A 26,800-nucleotide genomic window follows, 5' to 3' on the forward strand; every position below is an offset into this window, starting at 1 on the left:
ATGAACTGCCCGATTGCAGCGCTGATGGCCGTCGATAAAAGACGTAGGTTCAAGCCGGGTTCTAGGTTTCTGACATCCTTCCAGCCTCGCATGACTGGCGGATATCATAGCGACTGACTGGGCACTCTTCCATGTCTCTCTTGTGCGGCATTGAATTCCTTCCGTGAATGTTTATTATGGCGACGCATTGATCGTGGCGCCTCATCAACCGATATGGGTGAAACAAGAGGACATGTATTGAGACTGCGGTTTCGCTGCCGGGCTGCGTTCGTACGGCCGTGTGCGGGCTCGCAACCGACCATACCCTAGGCAATAAAGTTCTTTCATTTATCCGCGCGTAGCCGTCGGTTGTTTTTCCTCGTTGCTGCCCTGTGTCAGATGGGAAACGACATCTTTCCATTATAGTGCTGTCGAGGCGGCCTCCACGTCGGTGCAGATTGTGTCCTGGCTGTTCCTCACTGCTTGGTTATTGCTATTTGCAACCCTATGAGCCCGCGTCCAATCGAGCCGTGCGAGTTAGTGTGGGGGCTGTCGATCGCATCGAGGAGGCGATCCCACGGCGGCCACTGGTATTCGCTGCCGCGCAGACTGGCGAGAGCGCACGAAGGGTGACTGTGCAGCAGCGTTAGATTAACCGGCCCGATTTCGCTGCGTTCGTGACTTGTACAAGCGTACGCCGTCGATCTCAAATGTCCGCTTCGGCCGCGCGCGTGCATCTGCGGACTACTCGGTGCCGCTCGTGACCCGGGCGCGCGTCCCCGCAGCTTGCTGGACGTCTCGTCGTGGCGCTTATCCTACCTACCGCGAAATGTGGGCGGCCTTCTCGCAGATTTTTCTTTGCAGCTCACCGTCTCCGCACTGACACGGCTGTAATGTTGCCTCGGACAGGGCATATTAACGATAACGGACAGAGGTCGTAGTTTCCTTTGACTCGGCTTGGCTCCTGTAATCTCCCTCCCCGGACGTCTGCCTTTTCTCTGTCGGAGGCCCGTGTTGCCGGATTTTTTTTTCTTTATTTCGCTCAGCGTGTCCTTTCCAGTCATTACCTGCCCCGGGGCGTTTTCTCGTAAAAGGTCTTACTATAAAGCTGTCGTTAGCTTCAGCCTTGAGGTCAAGGCGGAATAGCATGCGGACGGGTGTGTCTATGAACTTCCGACTGTAAATCGTCCCCCCCCCCCCCCCCCACAAAAAAAAAATAATAAATAAATAAATAAATAAATAAAATCTTTGCGACTTGGCGACTTTTGGGCCGGGAAGCGTTCTTGTGTCGCTTCGATGGGACGTATCGGATAGCAGTACTCGTACGTTATATAGCACAGAGTTTACGCCACTTAGTTTAGCCGCCTCGGCGCCTTTTATGTTCCCTAGTCACAACTCCGTCCGAGCGAAGCGATCCGAAATTCATCTCTTGTAGCCGATTGTGAGCTTTTTTGCTCGATCTGCCAAGGCTGCAAATCATGTGTTCGGGAGTTTTTTTCTAACAAGTATGGATTTTTGCAGATACGCTTTCCCTCCGTTTTTCTACGGTAACGGGATTGGGTTGGTCGCTCATATCGTCGTCACGTTGCATAGTGATGCGTATGTGCCGTTCTTTTTCTCTCTCATCTCTTGTCCGCTGACTTGTATGAAAAATGCAGTAAAGCTGCGCTGTCTTTGCCGCGACTTTTCGTAGCTGGAGAAAGGAAATGCATAATCATTAGTTTCACCTTATCAGTAATAATTTCGCGGTGGACGGGTCCAGGCTTTCAGAAGAGTGGACGCCCGGTGAGCCGCCGTGCGTGGCTGCTTCCTAGCTGCGTTTGTCCCTTGTCTTTTGTGCTTTCTTTTGCCGAGCAAATGCCGATATTTAGGCTGGCCGGTAACCATTCATAGCTTCACGCAGAGCCAGACGGTGTCGAGCGAGCTCGTGGTAGCGTCTTAGTTGCGTGCGACAGTGTGCAGTAAGTAGCCTGCTTTCTTTTCAGCCATTTTCGTCCTGCCAGGGTGCCTCTGGTTAGGGCGCCCGGCTGCTGTGCCCAAAGATGCGGGATTGAATACCGATCACGGCAGCCGCTTTTTGATGGAGGCGAAAAGCAAGGCGCCCGAGTGCCCTTGGTGGTCGAAATCTCCAAAGGTCGCCACTACGGCGTCTCTCATACATAGCCTGAGTCGCTTTGGGACCTTAAACAAAATCAGACCATTTCGCCTATTTTCAGCCTGCATCACTTTCATCTTTTTGTCGTTGCGGTCAGTGCAGTAAAGAGTGCCTGTTGAAAAGAAGAGATTCCGTTCTATTCGGTGCTTATAAATGCTGAAATACCACCCAAAGCACAACCCGTGTAAGAACGAAATAGCTTGAGTTGCGAAAATTAGTTCGGCCGTTTAACGCTGCTTACGTTAGACGTTTGCCACCAGTTGTATGGATACAGGCTTGCGTGATTAAAGTAGGGGAACGTTTGTTCTTAAAGAACCGGCAAGAGTTGGCGACAGACCCACTGTTGTTGGCGTTGCTTATGGTGGCGCTTTGTGAGCGCAGTCCCCAGAAATTCGTAGACACCTTACTCACGCTGTGTGCGCAGTCTAGTACTTTACCCTCCTCGTGACGCGGCACAGCGTATACAGCGACTGCGTGCTTGTCGCCTGTCTGGGGGCCCTTTGTTTTTTGTCAGGCTGTCGTATACGTACCTCTATCGCGGGTTTTCCGTTCCTGGGCTATTTTATCGGGCAGAATGTCATCGTTGGGGCAGTGACTTCATCAGGGGCAGCCGTTTTAGCTTGTGGACGTTAGAGATACGTGCTTTGTGGAGGGCAACGTCCGCGGCACGCTGAGGCATTTTTCCTCTCCCTGTGCGCGTGTGTGTGTCGCATCGCACACGGCGACAATTATCTGTCTGTCTATGCCATTGCTCGCGAACGTTCTCTCATATTATCCTGGGCGCAACAGCTCGGGTAATGGAGTCGGGAGTGCAGGGTGTGGATGGGTTGGGCTGAAAGCGTGTAATGGCGCGACACCCTTGCGCTCTCTCCGTTGGCTCGCCTTCGGAGTTTGGTAGCGTGGGCACATAAGGTAAGATGGAGTCCAAAGACAGACACCTCCCGCATAGTGTGAAGTGTCGCTACGCCTGTCTACAAGGTGCGAATTCACGAAAAAAAAAAAAAAAAAAAAAAACGGGTTGTCGTCTCGCTACTTCGATATTTTTATGTGAATGAAGAGTGCATGCATGTCGCTTCCTGAATCGGTACATTTTATTGGCCTGCCTCACCCGACCGCGAAGATTTTTTTTTTTTTTCCCCGCGAACCCGCATTGCAAAAACTACTTTTGTCCGCGAGACTGAGTGCGCGGAGCACGTTTCGCCTTTTAAACTTTCTTCACCTCTCCATGGAGAAAACGAATGTTTCTGGAGGTTTTACGCTGGTGCACCATCGCCATTTTTCAAGTGCTCCCTAATTTTCCCGATTCATGGTGATATGAGTTGCACTGCTGAAGCACTCTATTATTATGGTCGCAACTGTATGCACAGTACACGCCTCGCGCACTGCGGTGTTCTGTTAATCGTACTCTGACAGAACTGGCAAGAAAGTGTTCAGGGCGAAACGTTGCATGTCTGAGGCATTTAGTGCGGCCTTGATCACGCGATGAAATGAAGCAACGTTTGAAATTTTCCGGGGTTGTACTCAAACTATGTACGCCCTTTGTCAAAAATATACGGCCCAAGGGGTTCGCTTCTAAGCACTTTAACTAAGCCCCTGGAAGCAATACTGGAATATGTAGGTAAGCATAGAGAAGAATGGGGACTAGATTTGTCGTCTACTAGATTTCGAACGGTGCAGATGCGTACTGAGCCCCGTTACGGGGCTTAGAAGCAAAACCCTTGGGCTGTATATTTTTGACAAAGACTGTACCTACCTTAGACCGGCTTCAAAAAAAAAAAAAAAGAAACTGAGAACAAAGAACTGTTTGCCCCCACTTGCCACAGCTGTACGAATCTGCCGCTGTAATGGGCTCGCGGGCTTGGGAAAGGAGGGTAGGGGAAAAGGGAGTCGCTGAATTCGTTGTCGACTGACGTCCAAATTTTCTGCTGTAATTAAAGAAATTCCGCGACATACCATTGGATGTTAACAGTAACTACTATACATTTAAGTAAGTTAAGTTACGCTCCATGAGACGTGCTTGCTGGAAACAAATGACTTTCTTTTTTTTTTTTTTTTTGTCCGTGTGTGCGTGCATATTTTTCGTCTGGGAAAGAACTTCGTGCCAAAGAGCGCTGCTAACGGGGCCGAGTCGGCGAAACACGCATGCACGTGCACATACAGAGACGCACTGAGCGCTTTCGTACTTTTTTTCCTCCCTGCGTGCCTTATCTTTATCACATACTGCGTTCGTGGGTGCACCATGTGCCCTTAGCTTGTAACTGCACGTCATTGCGCAGCTCTGTCCACGATGGTCCCCCTTGTGAATCAGAGCTGCAAAAACAAGTATAGCAAGCATTAATTCGATAACACATTCGCGAAAGGAAGAAAAGTGGCAGATTAGGAAAACAATTATTACTGCGTAATTAAATTATCGTATCGTAATAATTTCAGTCTCTGATAGTTGCGATGAAACGGCGCACAAATACCGAGGCGCGTTCAATGAATCGCTGCTCACTTCCGTCACCTGCCATGTGAGCAGTATATGACCGCAGAAATTTCGGCCTGCTTTCCCGTTACAGTTGGTGTCTACAGTTGTCTTGAATTGGAAAGCTTTCTTGCACAAGTGGTGGCGCGCGCTTATGTGGCATGTTGGAAACTGCTTTTTCTGCAATAGTAAGGAGGTGGTAAGCTTCAGTGAGCGTAAATATAAGCGATTAAACTGCCGCGGCGTGGCGCCGTTCGATGTATCGAATGACCGGAGAAATTGGTCGTGCCCGTTTCCTTATAATTGTACATACGACTTTCAAAGCGGTAATCTGTGTGCGATTTTCCCAGTAATTCGGAGTTCGATATGTTCGGGCACAACTGTATACACTTCCTTTGGCTGCAGCGGTCGTACTTTGTTGAGACGTAATGCAAAAACGTCCCTGTGCTGTGCGATTTCAGTGCACGTAAAATAACCCCTGGTGGTCTAAATGAATCAGGAGCCCACCAATGATGAGTCTTTCATAGCCCACGTAGCTTTAGGACGGCAAGCCCAAAGTGCCGTGCGTGGTATCGCACCGCACCGCACACCAATACCACTTTGCACACCGCTCCGCGCCCATTTTTTTTTTCGGACGGTGGGCCAGACTTCGTGGCATAAATGAGATTGCAAGTCGTTCATTTGAGCCAGTTGTGCATCATTTACTTACCCATTGCACCATGGATAACGGGAAAAAAGAAAAAAAAAACTTGCCGCGTGGGAAAAAAATGTTAGCCTATTCCGTACGGCTGTGATTGCTGTGTATTGTTAATTGTAAACCTCCTTTAGCTGTTAATTGTATATCTCCAAGGCGTACTTTGAAAAGTGCCTGTTAGCGCGCACCGCTAGAACAGATGGTACCGACCCGAGTTCTTACTGCCGTTTTAGAGCGCAGCTCTTTGGCGCCTGTTCCTGCGTTTCGCGTCGTCGTCGCCGTTGTCCCTCGTAACCAGCTCCACAGCCGGGGCAGCGCGCGCTCCTTCCGCCACCGTTCGCCGCTGCGTGTATTAGAGAGTTTTAGTACTGCGTAGTGAGCGCTACGTACGCACAGCCCACGTACTTTGCGGAACGCTACGCCACGGTCGCGTACATGCCACAGAAAGACTTTTAGTAGGGCGGAAGCGTATACGTACGCAGGGGTCTGAAAGCTAACGCGGCAAGCGCAGTGGCCTGTGCAGTGCCATCTCGGAGCCATTCAAGAACTGAATTTTCCAGCGCAGGAACTCCTGCTTCTTTGTTTTTCCGACAGGCGAGAGATGGAACCCATGCTGCAAAGGTGCTGATTTGGTTCGTCGTTGTTACAGAGGATGAGGATATAATTAATAACTTTCACTGAATCGGAGCACTACCCCCAGCAAACGTATTAGAAAACAAAAATTAACAATACAACCGCGTGCAAATTTTAAATCCGAAGAAGCAAACCGTTTTTCCGAAAGAAACGATGTTATGCCAAAGCAGTTTTCCGAGTTAACAGTGCGCCTATGATGTCATCATTCAGTGCAAAGTAACTATGAACCTCGGAGAATACACTGTGAAACTATACGAAGTCTCATTAGAGAGGCGGAGTATATTTAAAATGCCACGAAACGTATGCCGTAAAAGTCGGCACCATGGCCCATAGGCAAAGAAAACTTACCAAAATAATTTTCCGGTTTAGGCCAGCCCCAATGAACACGGCAGATGGTTAACAGTCAGCGAATGTTTTGAAGAAAAAGTATGACAAAATATGCTACGGCTTTTTTGGAGCCAAACAATCCTTAACGCGCCTCGATAAATCTGTTGTAAAAACCTACATACGCCTGAAATTTAGCTGTCTGCTCTTCCGAAAGTTTCAACGTTCCCTCTTAAAGGCGGCCGCTCAAATGATACAAGCTTTTACGCTAAAAGTAGTCATCGCTTGGCGCGAAAAACGAACCGTTCACAACAGCAGACGACCAACAGTCCGTCTGCTCACACGAATGTCATTCGCAGTCGTCGGCGTCGTCTGCGATCGAATAGAGCGTCGGCTGCGCCGCCGTCTGCTACAATGGACCGTTCCCATCCGAAGTTTAAAATTGCCTTTTGAATGTAGTTTTGTCTATGGGCTGCTTACTTTGAATGAAAAGTATTAAGAAAATTTAGTACATACGGCAGCTGTATACGAGAAGCTTCCGCGATTGGGAGAAGCACCCAGGGCATAGCGAGCGTGTGTTGCGGTATGTACGGCTTCGCAACATATAATTTAGCGGCGTTTATAAATAGATTACCCGCGGCATGACTCAGCATAACTTGTCACACATTTATTCAAAGCACTCGCCAACATTTAATGATAAGCAGCCTCCATTGGTACTGTACTAAACAAGAAAGATACTGCGGTAAGTTGTGTTTATATGTTTTCTAAGGGCCCTACCAGCTCGTACCCATATAAGTCACGCAGTGTTATATAGATACTCCGCCTTTAAAATGGCATTTCATATTTTCCCAGTCTGTTCTAGGATGTTTGTTGTTGCTCTATACCAAAAACAAAATTATAGGTGCCCCCGTGAAGACATACAATGGCTTTGAAATCTTTCGCGTCCACATATTCGCATAGGTGGTAAGCCTATACATTTTAACCCCAGTCTGCGGCGGGGTCGCGAGCGCTCCATTTGTTTGTAATACGGCGCTTGTCTATAGGTGTAAAGCCCACAGGAAACTTGGTACTTACTGCTTCAAGTTTCAGATATGCTGGAGACGAAATACACCAGCTAGAAGTTGGAGTGTTCGCGCAGCGCATTCATAGAAAACAATTTGTGCGTCGCATAAGGCAATCCACGCCCTCTACTGCGGAGCAACAAATGAATTAGATTTTACTTCTTGCGAAACATCAAATCGCCTGCAATGAAAAGAAAAGAAACGAACACGCGCTGCGTGTTTGCTGCTTATCATGCGGGGCCATATAGCCAAACGTGTCTATCGAGCTTTCTCATACGCGAGAGCAACGCACAGACGGCTCAGCGAACGCACGCAGAGGTAGGGATTTCTGCGTACGCGAGAAACGTATACGCAGTACGCAAGAATCGTGATGCGTATGACGCATGCGCAGTAAGCAGCACGCAGGCCGCCTACGTACGCAAGGGTTCTGCGTATGCTTACGTACGCAGTACTAAAACTCTCTATTACCTCCAACCGCGCGTGTTCTCTGATTGCTGCGCGCGCTCCTGTCGCCACCGTTCGCCGCTGCGTGGCCCAATCTCTTTCTCTATGGCGTGGCGGCGGGTGTTCCTGCGTGGTGGCGACGGTGTTCTCCGGTTGCCGAAGCGCCGGTTCGGCATCAGCGGATCACGGTGCGTGCTGCATCTCAAGCCGAAACGCAGAGCCACGCTGACTTGACTCGCTAGCGGCGTCAGCGGCATCAGGCAGTCACTGCTATCTCTTCGCCGCGCAACGTTCCTATGGGCCCACGCGCTGCCTCGCGCGACCTGCTGATAACTTAATTGCTTTCTTCGCTCGTCTTTCAATGCCACCCCTGTATGACGGCAGTCAGAGCGCCGGATCAGTGGCGGCTAATTTCGATATGTGCACCGCCCGAGCCGAAACGCTACCTCGGTCCATCGAAAAGCTGAAATAGCTGATGAGCTGCGCTTAAATTTCGCATTAGGAAGTAACGTTATCGTCGGCAATTTTTTTGTGTAAAGCGCTATTACCCTCGTTTACGACGCCCTGCTCTAACGCTGTTGCATGTTTCGGTGGAAAACTGTTGCTTCCTTTGAATGTTTTCGTGAAGTGAAATGGTGTCAGGTTTATTGTATGTGCCGAAAATGTGTTTTTGCTTTTTGGTACATAAGCAACTTAGTCTGTCATTTGCTGTGGGCTGAAATGTTGCGCATGGGCCAGTGGAGTGTATGTTTCGAAATATACATAGTTGATGAAAAATATAAAGGCTTTGGTAAACAGTTTATTCGACAGTCATTTCACTTGTAGACTAAAGCTCTCATAGAAGTAATAAATAAGAATGCAACGTTTATTCCATTCGACGAAACGTAGTCTCATAGTTAAATACTCTTGATAACCCCCCCCCCCCCCTTCCCTTACCCGAAGTAGAATAATTGCCACAATTTCATGATTTCTACCCCATTTCTGATTTCCGATCACGAACGGCCCTGCGTGAAATATGCTTTCATATTCGCCATGGATTTTGTCCCAAAACAGCATCATAGCATCTGGGGCTCAGGTAGGAAAGGTGCGAGTTATTTTTTACCTCTGGTGAGGTTCGTTGGGTGAGGTTCGCAGACGTCGTGCTGACTTTTTTGTTATGTTGTATCATTCTGCACCAAAAGACTTCGCATCCTAACAGCCGCACTGTCATTACTGCATTAGCTTTAAGCCATTCTCTTTATTCCCTCCCCCGCCCCCTTACCTGCGTCCACTTTGCCTTCTAGAGCATTTTGTTTTTCTCGAAATATTGTTTCGCATTAATGAAAAGGTCTTCTGTCCCGGAATTTCTTTTTGAGTCAAACCGAATGCAAACTCCCATGTGCTACAAGTCATGGTGACAGGAGTTGAGATTTAAAGTTTGGAAACTGCTTCGTGAGAAAGGTTTTGCTCCAGAAGTTCCGCTTGACTCTATTCATCTTGCTGTAATGTGTCGAGTCTGTTGCGGTATTGTGTGGAGTCATCCTAGTTGTTTTTATAGACCGAAGTGAAAAAGCAAGTGGCCTGACTACAAAACTTTGGAAGCAGCCAGTGTTGTTGCTCCGTAGCTAGGTCGTTTTTTCTCGTCGTCCTAAACTTGATGATTGGGGCATTCATATTGTGTCTGCTTCTCTTTGGTGTGCTAACCTGGTGTCGGGTGGTCTGTGCGCCATTTGCTACCGTTGTCTCCTGCCGCCGTGGCACTAGCGAGGTGCTCTGCTGTGAAGAGAACCACGTTGTCGGGCTATCTGTGGTATGTCCCAGAGCCGTATATCCCATGTCCCAGTCCGGCGGCAAGCAGGTGGCGCCGCTTCGCGGCGTTCGCGGGCAGTGAGTGCGGAAACCTGTTTTGCATGGCCGCCGCCGGGCCGAAGGAACTCTCTGGAAGCTTGTCGCCGTATCTGGCCGCTGTGGCCATTTTTATCCCGGGCCATTTCACTAATCGGGCACCATCGGCGGCGCGCAGCCGCTGGCTCCCCAAACGGCTTCCAGCGTTGCCGGGCTTCCTGCTGCGACCGATTGCATAAACCTTTCCAGCAAAACACTCGGTTTAGGATAGCCTAGAAAGAGAAGCGAGGGCAGCGCCCGCGTGTGTCCACTGCGCTTCCTGAATCGAAGGGCCGCCTTTCGGACAGGTTTCGACCTGTAGTGCTGCTGCTGGCGCGCTATCACGCCCCACTTGGCTGTTAGGTAACATCAACAGAGTGCGCGGCCTTCTTAGTGTTTCCTCGAGTGGGGACGTCGTGCGAGATGTCTCTCGTTTGGTCGCCATGAATAGCGGGCCGGTGCTACGACGTGGGCTCGATTACCGAAAAGAAGGACTCTGTCTGTAGTGATAAACATTCCATGCGTTTGCAGTTCTGCGGAGAGCGAACGCTTTTTTGCACAGTCCGCATGTGCATGGACACCTGCTGGCTTACAACTTGGAAACCAGGCGTCTCTCCACTTGATATTTCCGGACAGCATAAGCTCATCATGCACTAAGATGCGGAGAGAAAGCCGACCTTGATCATATCCTGTGGGATTGCTCAGAGGACCCGCCTCCCAAGGCTCTCATAGAAGCTCCCTCATTTGAATCCTGGGAGGAAGTGCTGCGTAACGCGAGCCCCGATATACAATTGGGCGCCGTAAACCGCGCTGAAGAACACCAGCTAATGGCCACTTGGATCTTCCACTAAGACTACTCTCTCTCTCTCTCTCTCTCTCTCTCTCCAATTTTATGCCTTAGCTCACAGAACAGTTTGTGTTTCGTTGCCCGGCGCTGTGCCTGCTAACGAACCTTTTTTCAAAGGGTTCCGGGTTATATTTTGCGCCCGCTTACTTCTTTATCGAATAATGCAGTCTTTCTTTGATCTGTACCTCGTTTCAACGGACGTAGTTTGGCTGGCGTTGTTTATGAACCGTATCTCTCATTCCTCACTAAGCATTCGCTACCGGATCCGGGTCATTATGCTTTCCAACCCAACAGGTGTAGCTTAGCGATGACGTATTTTTCAGTGCGAAAACCGATTGAGCAGCCATGACAGACGTAGTGTCGCTCACCTGGTTTTCAATTGGCGTGCACGTGCATTTTCACAGTGAAATGAGGCCGCCTAGAGTCAGAACAGACGACCCACACTTATTAAAGCGACCGCGGCGGTTGGTTTACGGTCACAGTGGCGCCAAATTTTTGTCGACAGTAAACGCTCTCCGCGACCCTTCTATAGATCCAAAAGAAACCCTGAGCAAAAGGCGCTGCTCGTCGGGCAAGGACGCCCAAGCAGCCGTAGTCGGCGTTTGCATGGCGTGGATTTTTTTTTTTTTTCTTCCCACGGAGCGCGAAACAGGGAGTGCTGTCCCCTTATCTGGGCACGGTTCGCGGCTTGGAAGCTCGCCAGTCCTGTCCTGCAGAGCGCAGTTCAACGACACATTGTTTACGACGCCGTACACCGGGACGCATCGGCCCGCGCTCGACGGGGAATTCAAAACGCCCCCGTCTGATGGCCACATCAATTCCGGACTTTCGCGATATTCGAGTAGACTTTGCGGCTCACATCGAGCTGCGCACACGGCGTCAGGGGTCGCGACACCTTCCGGTGTGGTCGTCAGGCGAGTCTCCCGTTCGGGCCTTGCACGGTTGTTCGGCCGGCGGCCCGGCAGCGAAACAGGGCGTTGTTTGTCATCTACCCAACACCGCAGCCAGCTGCTTACGTTGATGGCAGTTTTATTTGCTGCCTGTACAACTAGTAAAACTGTCCGAGTTGTTAGTGTATGATTCCTGTGCTGCTGCCCTTGTTCTGCTTAAAGAAGAGAACACGAACTGAGCAAAAGAGCGCATAGAAAAAAGTTTGTGGGGACCATAGATACGGAGAAACGGCAGAAAACTCAGCGTTGCTCATCTCATGAGTCAGGATCGTCGCACTCGGCACAAAATAATCGGCCAATACTCTAGCTTCGACATTAACCTTGTTTTTCTAGGACAGGCTAATTATGCTGACCTGTCGAAGCACTCCAGTGCATACTTATCTTGATCTTACGATCCCATATACTTACCTTCCAGTAAAAATGGCGGGTAATTCGTGATTAAAGAAATAACCAAACAGTTTGTCTTTATTTGATACGGTTTTTTTTTTTCTTTTTCCCCTTTTATGTTTTAGGGGACCTACACCTTCTTGAACTTCCTGTAGAAGATAAGCCGCGTTAGAGCGCTTTAATTCGGATAAGTCGGGGACAACCCGCAAATCGCGTCGACTGAACGCCCCCGTTATCGTGGTAGCACCAAGGAGTACGTCTGCCCGGAGCACTGTGTCGTGCGCTAAACGCACGAATGACTCATTTGGGCGCGCTCGTCATTCACAAAGTTCTTCGAGAGCTCTCCGATCGGTGCTGCCGGCGTACCGGAGGTGGAGCAGGTCTCTGTCGAGTTGTTTCAACTATACTCTCGAAAATGCATCCGCGCTCCCTCTCGCGCACGGAGACAGCTCTGCGGGTATTTTCGGGATACAGCGTGGGCCACGATCTGAAAAAGCCGCAGGAAAAGGCCGAGACTGTCTCAGTGCGGTGAACGAACGGTGTCATAAGCCAGACAGGAAATGGGTTACGTAACGAAAATCGCTCGAAGGCAAGAATGGAGATAATCTCGGCGCCTCCCCCCTCCCCGTTCCGCATTTCCGCTACGGTGTGCCAGGTGTATAGTGCGGGCGATTTCGACTTTTCTTGGCACCAAAACACGGTATTTATCAGTAACGCTTCTCCCGCCACGGCTTTCGTCCACAAACACCCAGACCTCTTGCGCGAGAACTGGCGCTTGCAGTCGCGAATATCTTCGTCGCGGTTCACGTTCAGGCATATCCGCCTTGAGACATTATTGGCGAAATGTGCCCTGTATGAAGGGTGCACAGTTCGTCGTTCCATGGTCCGCGGCGGGTTACCTGCCGGCTCCGACTGTGTTGTTCGACATCCGGTGTGGTAATCTGTCCGGTTTTCCTACCTTCTCTTACACTCTCTGTCCTGCTGCAAGCTTTTTTATGTGTCGGCCCTCGCTCCACTGTTCTACGTGACGTCTGATGGGGAGCTCGCCCGCCTGTAGCGCACACTCAAGATTCTTGGCGCTGTTTCGCCTTGTAGCAGAACTTCGTCACGCATACATTTCGGCCTCATCCATTGCCATGGCAATAACGGTACCGTACAACTCTGTTTCCATGTTATAGCGCAACTTCTGCGCGCACCGGCGACTGCGGTCCACGTCGGCTTGCGGGAGGGAGGTTGCCATATCCGTCCTCGTGTCAGGAAATTGCTTGAGCATTATGCTGTGCCACTTTACCGTTTCCATCGTCGTGAGCCGGCCAAGATTGGCCCCCTCGACTGAGCTAGCGTAGTGCGTGAGGGTTGCGTAGCCTGTTGCATCAGCGAGCGGCGGCACCGTGCCGTGTTTTGTTGCGTCCCAAATCGGCGCGTGCACCGGACGGAACATAAACGGAGACTCATCGTGCCGGCCATATCGGCACGAGCAGCTCTATGTTTAGACCGAGCAGCACCCATGACAGCCGCTTCCTTGGGCGGTTGTCAGGGGCCGCCTCTACAGGCCGGGCAGTGGGCCTCGGCCACAGGCGGAAAAAGCGTCCCTGGCTGCTCGTGGTCTCCGATTTTGGAAACGCCGTCAGGCAGTCGTCGAAGCTTGTAAATCGGGCAGCGCGTTCATCGCTGCCTCAGTCTCCGACCTCAAAGGCGGCGGGCAGGATGAAAGAAAGCGTTTGGCTCGCGAATTCGATTATGTATCGACGCTTCCGTGCGGGGGAATTTATATACAACTTCGCGAGAGACGGCTCCATAGCGTAACTATACCGAACCCATAAGGAGCCCGCGCGATTAAGGTGGGCACGTTTAAGCCTGCTCGATACACAACATGACAGACATTCAAACTTTGGCGATCCGGTGACACGTTACTATTTTAAAATTTATTTACTTTATCATAGCTATTAGTGTGCAAGCATACACTAATACCTCGAGCCACCATACCATCGTTAATCCAGAACAAACCATGACAAGATCATCGAGCCATTTGTTTGAAGGAGTGACGTATTCTTCCCTTCCGGTATAGAATTGCGGAATAATCTGCCACGCCACTTTGTTCCCTTGGAATCTGCAGATGCATTTGCCGCCAAAATATTTTTTTGGCCATCATTGATGGCCCCAAAGCGCCACTTTACGGAGTGCATGTTCCATATGCGTGGTGCTGGCAGGTCTTTTCCCGAAATATATGTGGACGGCGATCAACTTTTCTGGTTAGTCGGTTATTTCTTTTTTTTTTTTTTTTTTTTTTTGCTTGCTGATGTATAGTGTATAGAGTCTGTACATTTTGTGATCTTGTGCCTACTCCTACAATAGCCCGCGAAGGCGTACGATATAGATAACAAAATCAAACCATCAGAACAAAGCATGATGTGACGAGCTTAGGCCTACGGTCGCTGACCTTAATTGCTTGTTCGCTGCGAATTTTAAAGCCAGCTCACAGAATTACGGTTACCTTGATCAGCATTAAGGCTTGAGGAGGTTCACTCTATAGTAGAGCAGCGTTTCCATTGGGGCTTAGTTAGCTCATGATTAACGGCGGATCGCCCCATAGCGCAACGTATACGCAACTAGTGTTCTCTCACGGAACAAACAGTTTCGAGTTGGTACTTTTCCCGTCTGCATTTTATGTGGTAGATGTTGAGCCATGAGGTAAGCCGCCTGTATACAATACAGCTTTTGCTTTCGAAACAAGTGCTTTTACGGCTGCCGAGTATGCAGGTTGTTTCACAGTTGCGCCATGGTAGGCACTGCGCGAGAATAGCCATTCTTGTGATCTGCGAAAATGCCTGCATAGCCGCACTGTTCATAAATTGTGCGACGTCATGCGAACGGCTAACTACTGCTAGGGCGTCGAAAGAAAATCGCCTGGAGAATTTTAATTCGAAGAGGGTTCTTTTCGGACCGTACAGGCATTTGTGCACACGCATCGGTTTCTTGCCCACGTAAGCGCGCCATGCTTCGCACAGTCACGCAAGCAATTGTTACTTGCGCGCTTTGGCGGAATAACATGACGTCACTGAAGCAGTTGGCGACAGTTGCGGCGGCTACAGTACCGTCTGGGTTTTTCGCACCCAGTCATCTTTAAATGACGTGATCGAAAATTTGCGCCCACGGCACCGCTCCAGATGCGAGATGAACGACCCTGGAGTTGTCCTTCGCATTTAGCCGCCTTTTGCTTCTCGTATACGAGAGTCGCTCTGATCTGGATCGTGCGCCGATTGGGAAATGAGCGATATAGTTCAAGAAGCTTCGACTGTCCCCATTTGGGCGACGAATGGGCGACGAGAAACAGCTCACCTGGCCGGCTGTATTCAAGGGCCCCTGGGCGCGCACACTCGCTGCCACCAATCCTGTTTTTCATGTATATTCGTCTCATCTGTCTGCGGCGCGTCGTTCGATGACGCCTGTCTCCCTTCTGTTTGTTGTTGCTTTCCATTTCGCCCCTGTCCGCTCCGTCACCCTTGGCTTTAGCGAGTCCTCGCGTTTGTAACCGTAGCGGTCTTCCGGAGAGCTTCACCAATCCACTCATTCGCCTCTATTGCAGTCTCGCACCACCGCCAACTCTACCGTTGGTGACGGGGTCAGTTTCCTCGCCCATCTGCCCCATTTCGAGCTTGGCTGAAGGAAATTCCATTCAAGGAATTTAACGCGGAGACGGCAGCTGTCCTATGCAGGATTGTCAGTCGATAGCACTTTGCCCGCGCGGCCCTAGAGCGCCCTTGAACCGTGTTGCGTAACGGAAGGCCGCGGGGTTTGGCCGGGCCCGCGGCGGAAGCGCCCGGGGCCTGTCGCCTTGGTGGAACCTGTTTCTCTGTCCTTTGGCCGCGCTCTCCCTTTCACGCTCTCCGGTGGTTCGACCTTGCCGCTCGTTTCGTCTCTCCTGGCGACGAGGAAACGCGAGCAGGAAGCCTGCTTTCCGTCTCTCGCGGGGTGAGGCTCGCATCTGGATCGCCGCTTCCGGGTTGCAACGACCGGAAGCGGGCACTTTCTTCCGAGAGCTTCGGCCAGCCGGCCGCCGTCCGCGCAGCCGCCGCCGCCACCACCATGGAGCCCGCCATCGTCGCCGTGGCTTCGTGCTTCGACCGTGCCAACGACGTTTACAAGGTAGGCCAACGGGGTCCACTTCGGCCGTTGTCCGACCTCGGCTATCGCTGTCCCCCACTCGTTGACCCACGAGGAACCCTGGCAGGGCAACCGCTCATACCGCGGCTACTCGGCGACCAACTGCGCTGGCCGCTTGCTATTCCAGCTGGTCCGCTCTGGGGGGATCCGCTTTGTCTTGACGTGCGTCTCGGAGGGTCGCAGAAACGGATGGCCACCCTCGGCCTCATGGTTTACTTGTAGTCTTATGTGTGGTTAACGTTCAGTGCTCCCGTTAAATGCCGCTTTCAGGTTGTCGCGGCCTTGCATTCAGAAACGTTGCGCTTTTCATCAGTACAGGGCTCCGAGCAGCTTCATCCTGTAAGTTCTGCAGCGCGAACACTGTGCATGCGTCTCACTTCGGTTTCGTTTGGTGCTGCTCTGACAAAAGACGCCTGGCATTGTCAAGTTCCTTTGTTCCAGAGAGGCGGGAAAAAGCTATTTGGTTTCTGAAGTACCCGTACATCTACTGCAAGGTGTTGGCATCCTGTGTTCATTGTTCGCTACGTCCGGCCTCTCGCTCCCGTCTTTATTGCTTTATCGCTACTTTCCCTTTCTTTCTGGCGCGCTTTCGGTCCCTGGCGTGCTCATTGCTTGGTGCTGTTGGCGTCGGATGGACACCTGAGTCGGGGGCGTTTCGCTTTGCCATGCTTTGCTTTCTGATCACAAGTTGCGCTCGCGTGGGTCGCACTTTCCCGTTTTGAAGCGCGCGCCGGAATGTTTGACGGTCCCATATGCGTCGCATGGCCCAGCATGCGTGGGGTGGCCTTGTCCTTGACGCTGTGTCCTTGTTGGTCGCGCGGATCTGCCTCGAAATGTATGGCAGCCTTCGGACCGCCGCCGACGGAACTCTCGCGCGAAGGTCTGCCCGCGATGGCCTTGTGTCTAGCAGATGTCGCTTCACAGCGGCGGTCTGTGCCATTTTTCTTGGCCGTCGCGTGCGGGGAAAAAAAAAAAAAAAAAAAAAAAAAAAAAACGCGCGGCGGTAGCGTCGATATGCCTTTCTCATTCCAGCGCGGCTTGGCTGCGTTGCCACTTCTCGATATATCTGCTTGTGCTCCCGGACCACGTGGTTAGCTCGATGGCACGCGAGGAGGAGTCGGTTTCCTGACGCTGCGTATTGTTTTCCATGTCAAATGAACAGATAACATCACGGTGTCATACTCCTTTCCTGCGATTTCCTTCCGCCTTAATATGGCTCGCGATTTGGCGTTTCGTCCTCTTAGCACGCTTTTAGCCATCGAGGCTGAAAGGTGCAGGTGGGTTTCGCTTTCGTTCGCGTGCTGGAGAAAAGCATCGCTCCCCATGTATTCTATTGGGGCGCACGAAATGTCGCTTATAAAACAAAAATATCGCAAGTTTGACGGGAGAGCGACACAGGGAGTGAGAGCAAATTGGACACTTCGGTGTAGCTATTACCCTGAATCGTATTAGTATATAGCTAGCACCGAAAATCGCCGTTGCGTACATTATTGTACGCCACCTGCACAGGCACGTGTAGTTGCACTTTCGCACTTTTCGATCGCCGCTACTTTATGAATAAAAAGCCATTCCTGGGAATTGGTTCGCTGGTCTTCGGAATATGGGCAGAAAATTGGCCATTTGTTGCCGGGAGAGGGGGGGGGGGGGGGGGGGGGGGGGGGGGCTTTCAGCAACCGGCGCAGGCAGCCTGCTATCCGAGGGGGAATGCGGTGGACACATTAGCGCGCAAACATGTATTTCAACGTCCGCGGCCGTGATTGCAGGGGACCAAGCTGCTGCTTTTATTTTTTACTGTAGGGGAACTTTCTGTTGTTTCGTGCATAGCAGCTGCGCTGTATGAGTTTTCCCTGAGCGATGCTTTAAAGATTCGAGGTCGAGCGCATCGCGTTTCAGCTTATTTGTCACTCTCGTGCTGCACGCCTAATACTATCGAGTTTTTCTTTATTGTGCACGTCGTTCGAGCCTGAAGCCCGTGGTTTTCAGCCGCCGCCAGCGCGTGTCGGGAGCGGGCTTCTTGCTTTCTGCCACCCAAGTCGTGGACGAAGAGAATATTGCGATCGGTTGAGCTTGCTGCGTTGCGCGTTCATATCCGGCGCAGAGCAGCAACCGCTCGACCAGAACTAGTTTTTGCAACGTCGGCCGCTAGTTAGCGTAGTTTTATTCGTAAACGACCGCAAGTGCTGGTATCGCACGTGCGGTACCGGTTATACGCGTATCCAGCATGTTTTCGGCGGTGAGGAGAGGCGGCTGCCTTGGTCAAGCGCGGTGTGCACTTTCCGACGTCGCTCGGCAACGCAGTCTCGCGTGAAGTGATTTTTATGCCTGTACGCGAGCCACCATGCAATCGGTCTGGCGAAGTTTCAGCGTGCGTTTCCAGCCGCTGCCCCCCCCCCCCCCTCACCCTCTTAAAAAAAAAAAAATCCTGAAAAGCGCGCAGGCATCGAGATTGCGGCCAGTCTTGCATGTATTTCTAACTTTCGCCGGCACATTTCCGATCAGCAGGCCGGCTAGGTTTTGCGTTAAGGCTCAACTCCATGAGCCCTCGGAGCGCGCGCCCTGCGCGCTTGGCTGCGCGCGCGCCGGCCAGAGGAAGTCTGCGCATGCGCGATGCGCCGCTCACACGACGCTCGGATCCGACAGTGCCAGATATTCGGCGCGCGCTGCTCGCGGCAGCGCGCCTCCGAATTCCGACGTGCAAGCATTGACCAATCAGCGGGCGCTCTGCGTCTGTTTCTTCCGGGGCGGGTCTTCCAAGCATGTTTTGAGCAAAATGGCGGCTCTCCACCTCTGTGGAAGCGCTATAGTGCCTAGAATAGTATATTCTAGGCACTATAGAAGCGCGTCGTCCTGCATTGGCAGGCAAATAAATGAAGTCAACAACGAGCTGCTCATCGCCGCCATCGAACGATGGCAGCTGCTATGGCTTGCGAGCCACGCGCTTCATTAGAAAGAGCTGGTGACGGCGGCTCTATGGATAGCAGTGGCCGCGGAACTTGTGCCGGGGTTCACGCGCGAAGGTCAGATGCTGAGCCTGTTCGTTCGTTATTCAGAGCGTGTATATTCGTTATTCATATCGTATATATCAAACATTTCATGTGTATGTTCTTGAACTTTCATCACAGAGGCTCTAAAAACGCTCCAGAAGCGGTGGAAAAGCCTCCGCGACAAGTTCCGCCGATTGTGCAGCGCGTGACCGGGCGCGTACCGCGCCGTGCGCTTGGAGTTGTGAACCGCTTTTTTTACGCGCCGGGGCGCGGTGCTCACCGCGCAGGCGCGCACAACGCCCGGCGCGTAGGACGCAGAGGTGTATGGAGTCGGGCCTTTAGTCTGTCGAGCGAATGTTACGTTTACTTGTGACGCAGTGGTAGTTTACATATATAGTTCTTGCTCAACATTGACCAGCGACAGCTTGTGTAGAGCCCGTGCCACCGCAACGCGTTGTTACGGCGGCGATAGCATTCGCAGTCACTCTTGGCTGTTAATATATCGGTCAGCTTGGCCAACGGCGAACATTGCTGGGTATACTATGGACCGTCCAAATGGGCGCAACTGCTTATGTTTGTTTTTCGCCATTCGTTTCAATTGTGCAACACGGTGACCCCGACATTCTGCCGTTTGTTTAAACGGTTGATGGTTGGGGAGGGTTATAACCCTGGCTTTATATGCTCACTCGAGGTAGAATTGCTACAGCCACCACTAACCTGGCTCACAAGGATACGAAGGTGACCGAGTCGGGTTAATTGCTTCTACTGCGCGAGGTGAGCACGAGTGTGCATAAAATTTTACAGAAATGAAAAAAATTAAATTTGGAGGAGATTTAACGAAGCTTAACCTTTACAAATAAGTGTAGAGTCGCACAGTGCAACGCATATCGTGCTTGCGAGTACATACAAAGCATGGATTCAAGAAAACATTGTATGTTAATCCCGTGTAGATTCGCGATAATTCAAACTTGTATAATTCGTACTTTCGGTTAATTCAAACTAATTTCAAAGTGGCTCAGTTTGTACCACTGTTTCTCTTAAATTCGCTCTATTTAGTCTCGATTTCCCGGCGCGCAGGTGAGCAGCAGCCGAGATTGGATACCTCCAGGTTTCCGATGCCGCATGAGCTCCTCCCCATGTCGGATGCGGTCCGACCGGACTCCAAGCGGTCACAGAATAGTTTCGTTTTCTGACCTACCAGTGCAGCGACGAGCTAAGCCCAGCTTCGCGCGCTCCGTTTGTGCGCATCGCTCATATCTTTTATTCTTTTTAGAGGGCGTTTTCGTCGTTCGGGCGCAAATGTGCAACCTGGTAATGTCCTTACGTGGAGGCCGTCGTTTGTAGAGAGGCTCCACCACTCGCACTTCTGAACGGGACCGCGGGAAGCCTTACTGTTTTGGAGCAGTTTTGGTTTCATCGCGCGGGGAAAAAAAAAAAAAAAAGAAAAGCATGACGGAATTATGAAAAAAATTCTCATTTGCGCTCAGCTTTCATCCAGCAGCTGACCGAAAAAGCATCGCCGTCACCGTGCCCTAGTTTTGAGAAAAACGTGTCGAAAAAAAAAAAGAAAGAAAAATATGCGCGTGGCTTTGTATTCGAAATTGTGACGTAACCATGTTTTGCGTTCAGGGCGTCATGGCATTTCGCTTCCCGTTTCGCATCCACCTGCTAGTCAAGCTGGAAAGTAGTTTTCGGCAGCAATTGAGTCGACGATATATGTGCCGTTCATTGTATGTGTAGGTGTCTGCCGAGCAGTGAGACGTATGTTGCGACTTCCTTTCCCCGAAAACCTACTTAAAGGCTAACTGAAACGAAATTTTATTTTGGCTCCAAAATGACCGATGAGTCCTAAAACTACCCCATACACAGGTTCATACTCCCTAGGGAACTATTTCTGTACTCGCGAGCCTTTCAAAGCTCGGTAGCCGACGACGCGTGCGCCTGTCGCTGGTCAATTTATCGGCATGACATAGAAAACGCGTGCTCAACCCATTTGAGAACGGTCTGCGGACGGCGTGCAATCAGTTGAGAGCGTGAGGCTGAAGCGTGGCTTTGTGGTGCTAGGTTTGTTTCAATGTTGAAGTTTATCATTTCCGCCGTGATTACCACGCCCAAACAGTGTGCAGCCGTCAGGGGCGCGAACACGCGCGCCGCATGCGTTTCAAAAGTGCGCAAAACGTAGTGCAAAACAAACTGTGGTCCATGTTGGCGGTTGGCTTTCGTTCGCAGTGCTGCAAATTAATACGTCTCAACTTTCGAATGAAGCCCCTGTCCACTCGCTGATGTGTCTGCAAGAAGCAGCAAGCCGGCAGTATGCTAAAATTACAGCGCCCAGGGGCCCGATTGCGCGCTTTTCTACTTCATTTTCGGTTATTCGCAATCCCCCCCCCCCCCCCCCCCCCTCTTTTTTTTCTTTCTTTTTTTCTTTTTTTTTTTTTTGCATTAGTTCGCGAAACGGCTGTTTTTGTGAGCGATTCTTGCAACACTTGCTTCAGTTACGAATGCTATATCTCACTTTTAGTACTCGCTCTTGACATGACAGCAAACGCTCCTTTTACGGAGCTAAACACGGCGTTGAAGGCTCTGTCACGTCTACTCTCTACGTGAAGCTTATATGCGTCCTTCCAATTTTTTTTTTTCGTCAATTTATTTTTACTTTCGTCTCAGTTCCGTGAGATCACGATAAATGTGCGTTTATTTTACCCGTTTATGAAATCAGTGCAGTACTGATTGTTTATATATATATATATATATATATATATATATATATATATATATATATATATATATATAATGACTGCACATCCAGTTGCAGACTATCGAGTAACCGTTTTATGCTTCTTGCTTATGTACCGCGACCGGGCTCAGAGCAAGTCCGAGCCTGTCCTCTTCGGGACACCGCTTATATACGTTACGACCCGGCGCGGTGGCGCAGCGGCCTCGGTCTTCGGCTGCCGACCCCAAGGTCGCGGGTTTGATTCCTGCCGTGTTTCGACAAGGTGAAATACAAAAAAAAAAAAAAGTTCGTGTGTTGTGCGACGCTTACAACCCAGGTGGTCAAAATTAATTGGGAGCCTCCGGCTGGTATAGTTCCTCATATCCGCGTGTCGCTTCGGAACGTTGAATGTCGCTCGCGCTTATGCTACAGCGGGAACCTTGGTAAAAATTTTCAGAGCAAATTTTACAACGCTCGACTTCACATATTTCGTAGCAGCGATATTTTCACGGCTCTCAGCAGATTTCGGCGCTCGGCGTTTCCCATCAGTTCCTCCTTTCGCATACGTGCTCGATTTTTTAGTTGTTTTTCTTATGTTTATTTTGTTGCCGTTGCCACTGCCGTTTATAGTTGGCGATTTCGTGATCTACCCGTCCTTTGGCTGCGGCATATATGCAACAGTCGAATTTCATCCAGCCCAACAAAAAGCTTCATAGGATGCATGCAATGGAACCAGACGTCCGTGCACTCTATTTATGATGCCCTGCGCAAAGTGGCGGGCCGCTGAGAGAATGAAAAGGAAGGAAAATAAAAAGCGAGTTTGTCTGGGTTGTCTCGCGTAAACGTCGTTCACAGCACGGGCGCCGGCGGCGTGGAAATCGCACACAAACACTATTGAGCTGGCGCCACTGCGACACGGTGATCACGCTATCATATTTCAGCGCTGTTAATCGAAATGTTTGCAGGCAGAAAAAGGTTGCTTCTTAAACATGATCTAGTCGAGTCGACTGCTCAAATTCGGGACCGTCATACATTATCCATCTGCCTGTGCCTTCTTCGAGACAGAGGCGCGGGAGGAGACATTGAAGGAGGGTGAATATTTTTTCTAATGTTAGTGTACCGCAGTGTGTTGCTTCCGTGTCTATTAAAACTTTCAAGCAGAACTGTGTGGCCTGACACTTCGTTACACTTGATTAGCAAATGAGTTGCGGTAGATGGGCTCGCTTCTAAGTCTCACCGAGGCGTGCGTCTTTGTTGAGGGAGAAAGCCTGCCGCGTTCCCTTTCCCTTTCTCAGGTCCTCCCAAAACAATAGGTGCGGTGAGAGTCGGGGAAGGCGCCTCGAGAAGACGCGACGACGCGACGCCTCTGTATTTATTCTTGTCGCTACATGTCTTTTTTGCAACAAGGTTGAACTTAGCGCCAGCAGTTGGAGTACAAGACTCGGTCAAATCTGGTTGTTTATGTTCCGCTCACTTTGCTTGCTCCTCCTTGTCGACTGACGCGGCGAACGCGGAGTGAACACGTCACTCCGCTCTTAATGACGTAACTGAGTGTTCCTGAGAGCGGCGCGGCCTCCATGATCCTGGCACGAACGGGCAGACTACTGTGGTGGCTGCAAGTTTACGTTCACTGTGAATTGATTCGTCAGTTCGTTCGTCAGGCGTACATTGATCTCTCTTCCATTGGCGTAACAATATCTTTAACGATCATTTGCCATTTCACCGTGAGTGAAGGATATGTTTCAACGGCCGCGTTTGAGCGTTTACTCTGCCTCGACAGGCGCGCCTCTCAACTTGCGTTCTTTTACTTTTCCGGTGGTGGGTCGGCGTGTGAATCATTCCCGTCTGGATCAAAGATTGGTCTATTCCTCATTTCGTTCCCTTCTGGCCCATCGAACCTCGTATCCTGGAAACAACCCCTCAATACATTGGTTAACTTGTCGGTTTATAGCCAGTACATTTTTAGCCTTATAACGTTCGCATTCCGCTTGTCGAGTATTCGCAGTTCTGATCAGCCAAGGCTGTTGTGTGAACTGCAGTTCGCTGTCGCTATAATCCTGGACAACGTTGTGTGGCTCTGCAGCGGAGGCTACTCATGAGAGAGAATGAGATGGGCCTCTGTCCCCGTTCTGATGGGGTGGCCTCTAACGACCGTCTCTCCAACGTTTGCCCTTTACCTCACCGCAGTCGGAAGCCGAACAGCGAACATGCCTCCCTATGTCCGTCTCCTTGCCTTTCCTGCATAGCTATCTCCGCTGCAGAGTCACAAAAACCTGTGCGGGATGTGCAGATGAGCACGGCTTCAGTGCATTCCCCCTTGTTTCTCTGGCGCTTTGAGCAGGTACGCGTTCTTGCGCGCAAAATAAAAATTGGTAGTTCTGACTGCGCATCTGAAGAGTCATCTGAAGAAGCCTCATAAATGGGGGCTTCCACGAAGTGCCCCTCTCACTCACATCGGGCATGTCTCAGGTGCTCCACGTACGAATGCATCATTTCTGGCTGGGGCCCACGTTGAGGCTCACGCGGAGAGGTTACTAGAAGGTATCAAATCTCGTGGTGTGCATCGATCATCGGCGTTTTTTTTTTTCCCCGCATTAGCTAAAATTGTATAATTAGAACTGAAAAACACCTTGCACATAGCTGCTGTATACTACCACTCCCCTCTTCGATGCCCTCGGGCCTTGAGGGTAAAATAAATGAAATGCTGGGCCGTAGCGTTTGTTTGCAAACTTGACGCCCCATCAAGCTTGTCGCTCTTGGAACTTCCGTGCATGGGTGGGCTCCGTGAATAAATTTCGTTGCACGGAAGTGGCCCGCACCAGGAAATTGAGAACTGGTCATTTTTCCACACGCACTATATATATTACTAAAGAAAGCAGAACGGCAACCGCGACTGTTCGTTTTCAATTTATTTTGCCAACACTTCCGAAAATGATATTCTTTGCGTTAGGACAGCTTTACAATAACGAAGTTTCATGGTAATCAGCTTGGAGAACAAAAAAGGTGGCGTGACCCCGCCTCTGCAGCCCACTTTGAGGAGGAGACGGTATAGCATGCCGCGCCCCAAGAGCAGGCGCGGCTGGAACGGAGCTGGAGAGGGGAACGGATGTAGAGAGTGACAAAAAAAAAAAAAAAATGGGAGGATGCTCAAGAATGAACGCCATAGGGCCGCCTTTTCATTCCGCAGGTTTTTATTTACCTTTAACTTGGTTTTGGGGAAAATCTGTCTCACTTTTCGGTGGACACCTACATTGCAATTAACGGAATACAATAGTAGGGGCACATGTCGTCGGTTCGAGCTCCTATCGCAGACTAGCCTCGAATTTTACTAGCGGATGGTTAATTAGAATACGAAACGGTATGCCGTCCCATTTTTGATACAAACAGTCGCTGCTTAGCTGACTTCTTGGCTGTGGCACGCTTGGCTATCGCGCTTTCTGGAAGGGCGGCTGTGGGAAATGCTTGAGTATTTCCTGCGCCCGAGCTAGTTTAAGAATTCGGCCACTGATTTGGCGTCCTCTTCAGCGCCAACAAATGTGCGAGAGTGAACGTAAGCCGGTAACACAATTGTCTTGTCATCGTGTGCTGGACAGAGAGAGCGCGATAGATAAAAATTAAAAAAAAAACAAAACACGAATTGGAGAGTGAGGTAGGGAAGTGCAGCTTACGCATTTCGTTGTGCGCATGTGGTTACCTTCGCGGACCTCTTTTTTTTTTTTTTTTTTTTCTCCCTTTCGTGCTGGGAGAGGGTAAAGGAAACAAGCAGAAAGGGACGTACGAGGCGAGGGGTCTGACGAGCCAGCATGCTAGCCCGTTATCTAACGTTATGCTTCCTTGTTGGGCGGAACGTCGCTCTCATTGTAAACAAAGGCGTTTCTTTCTGGCGTTTTGATTGAAACGAAAACATTCAACAGAGGTCGGTCGTGTTAGGAGTGGAATTTTAAGTGGGAAAAGAACGACAGCCAGAGAGTATATGCCACGACGTTTATTCAGTTCGTCGTCGTCGGTTCCAGTTCATCAGGTGTGACTGCGTTTGGGAGGGGAGTTCCAACTCGCCCGCAGTCACACCTGATGAAGGAACCGACGAGGAACTGAATAAATGCCGTGACATTTAATTTTTCTCTTTAGTTGGCGTTGTTTTCTCGCTTAAATTTTGGCGTTTCGTTTTAATGCGCGGACCTAACGAAAACGTCCATAAAGTGTCGCGGTGGGCCTGCGGACCTCGTTTATTTTATTTTTTATCGGAGTGTTCAGTGCAGGAATAGCAAAACGCAGTGGATTTTACATGGCTAGCAACATCTTTGGGGACGCCTTCGTGGAGGTTTGAAAATTGAAAGCCCTAGGAACAGTCGCACCTTGCACAGGAAAGTTAAAACTGAAAAAAAAAAAAAAAAGGGGGGGGGGGGGGGGGGGGGTTGAAGCGCAATTGCCTGTGTGCGGCTTTTGCACCGCCGAATAAATGCGTGTGCTCCTATTATAATCCTATGGTAATGTCAGGGCCCTTGTAATTTATAACTTCCTTGCACTCCAGACTTAACTGCGTTGGGAGAGAAGCCCGTCAAAAGTAACTGACATACAATTTCTAAGCGCGCTGAAAAGATTTCGTGTTTTTTTTTTTTTTTTTTTTTTTTTTTTTGTCATTCGAATGATTTAATCATTGGTTGCCGGCATAATTGCTTACGAAAACGGTCCTTCGTAAGATGGACAATGGACAAGCTTCCTCTTTTCCGGGATGCACGGGGAAATGGAGGAGGCGTGCTGATTGCGTAAGCGGCGCTGCGCAAGGGACGTAATAATTACGGCCACCATGCGGCCCGTACTTGTGACCAGTCGTGGCTGACCAGAACCGCGAGGAGCGTCGATGAAAATAGCCACTCTCGCTGGTCAGCGGCACGTGGAGTGCACCTCGTCTGGAGAGCCTGCTGTCGTGCGTTCATCGAAGAGAATTTATAACCGCCGCAGAGTGACAGCGCGCAGCATCTGTTGTGTGTGCGCCTGCTATAACGGGCTCGATTCACCCGCGCGGTTCAGACGGGCCCCTCGCGGCGGCCACTCGTGATGTAACTTTTCCTGGCCTAGTTCGGAAAGAGCTTACGTAACAGGGTCGCCGTGCGTCGTTTTCCTCGCGGAAGCGT

The 26,800-nt window shown here is 50.5% G+C and overlaps 1 protein-coding gene across 3 annotated transcripts in view; it reads left to right on the forward strand.

The window, feature by feature from the left end:
* LOC146205328 (E3 ubiquitin-protein ligase AMFR-like) overlaps positions 1-26,800 on the forward strand; it is a 92,182-nt gene that overhangs the window by 21,060 nt on the left and 44,322 nt on the right. Inside the window, exon 1 of one of the 3 annotated variants that reach the window (XM_084589967.1) lies at positions 15,213-15,947. The exons of the other annotated variants lie outside the window; for them this stretch is intronic. Within the exon in view, the coding sequence (XP_084446093.1) occupies positions 15,888-15,947 (60 nt within the window). The 5' untranslated portion in view covers positions 15,213-15,887. Of the gene's footprint in view, positions 1-15,212; positions 15,948-26,800 lie in introns of those variants that run through there. 3 annotated transcript variants of the gene reach the window in all.

This window comes from Amblyomma maculatum, chromosome 1, assembly GCF_055883805.1.
Source record: "Amblyomma maculatum isolate TAMU_Amacu chromosome 1, ASM5588380v1, whole genome shotgun sequence".
Classification (NCBI taxonomy): domain Eukaryota; kingdom Metazoa; phylum Arthropoda; class Arachnida; order Ixodida; family Ixodidae; genus Amblyomma; species Amblyomma maculatum.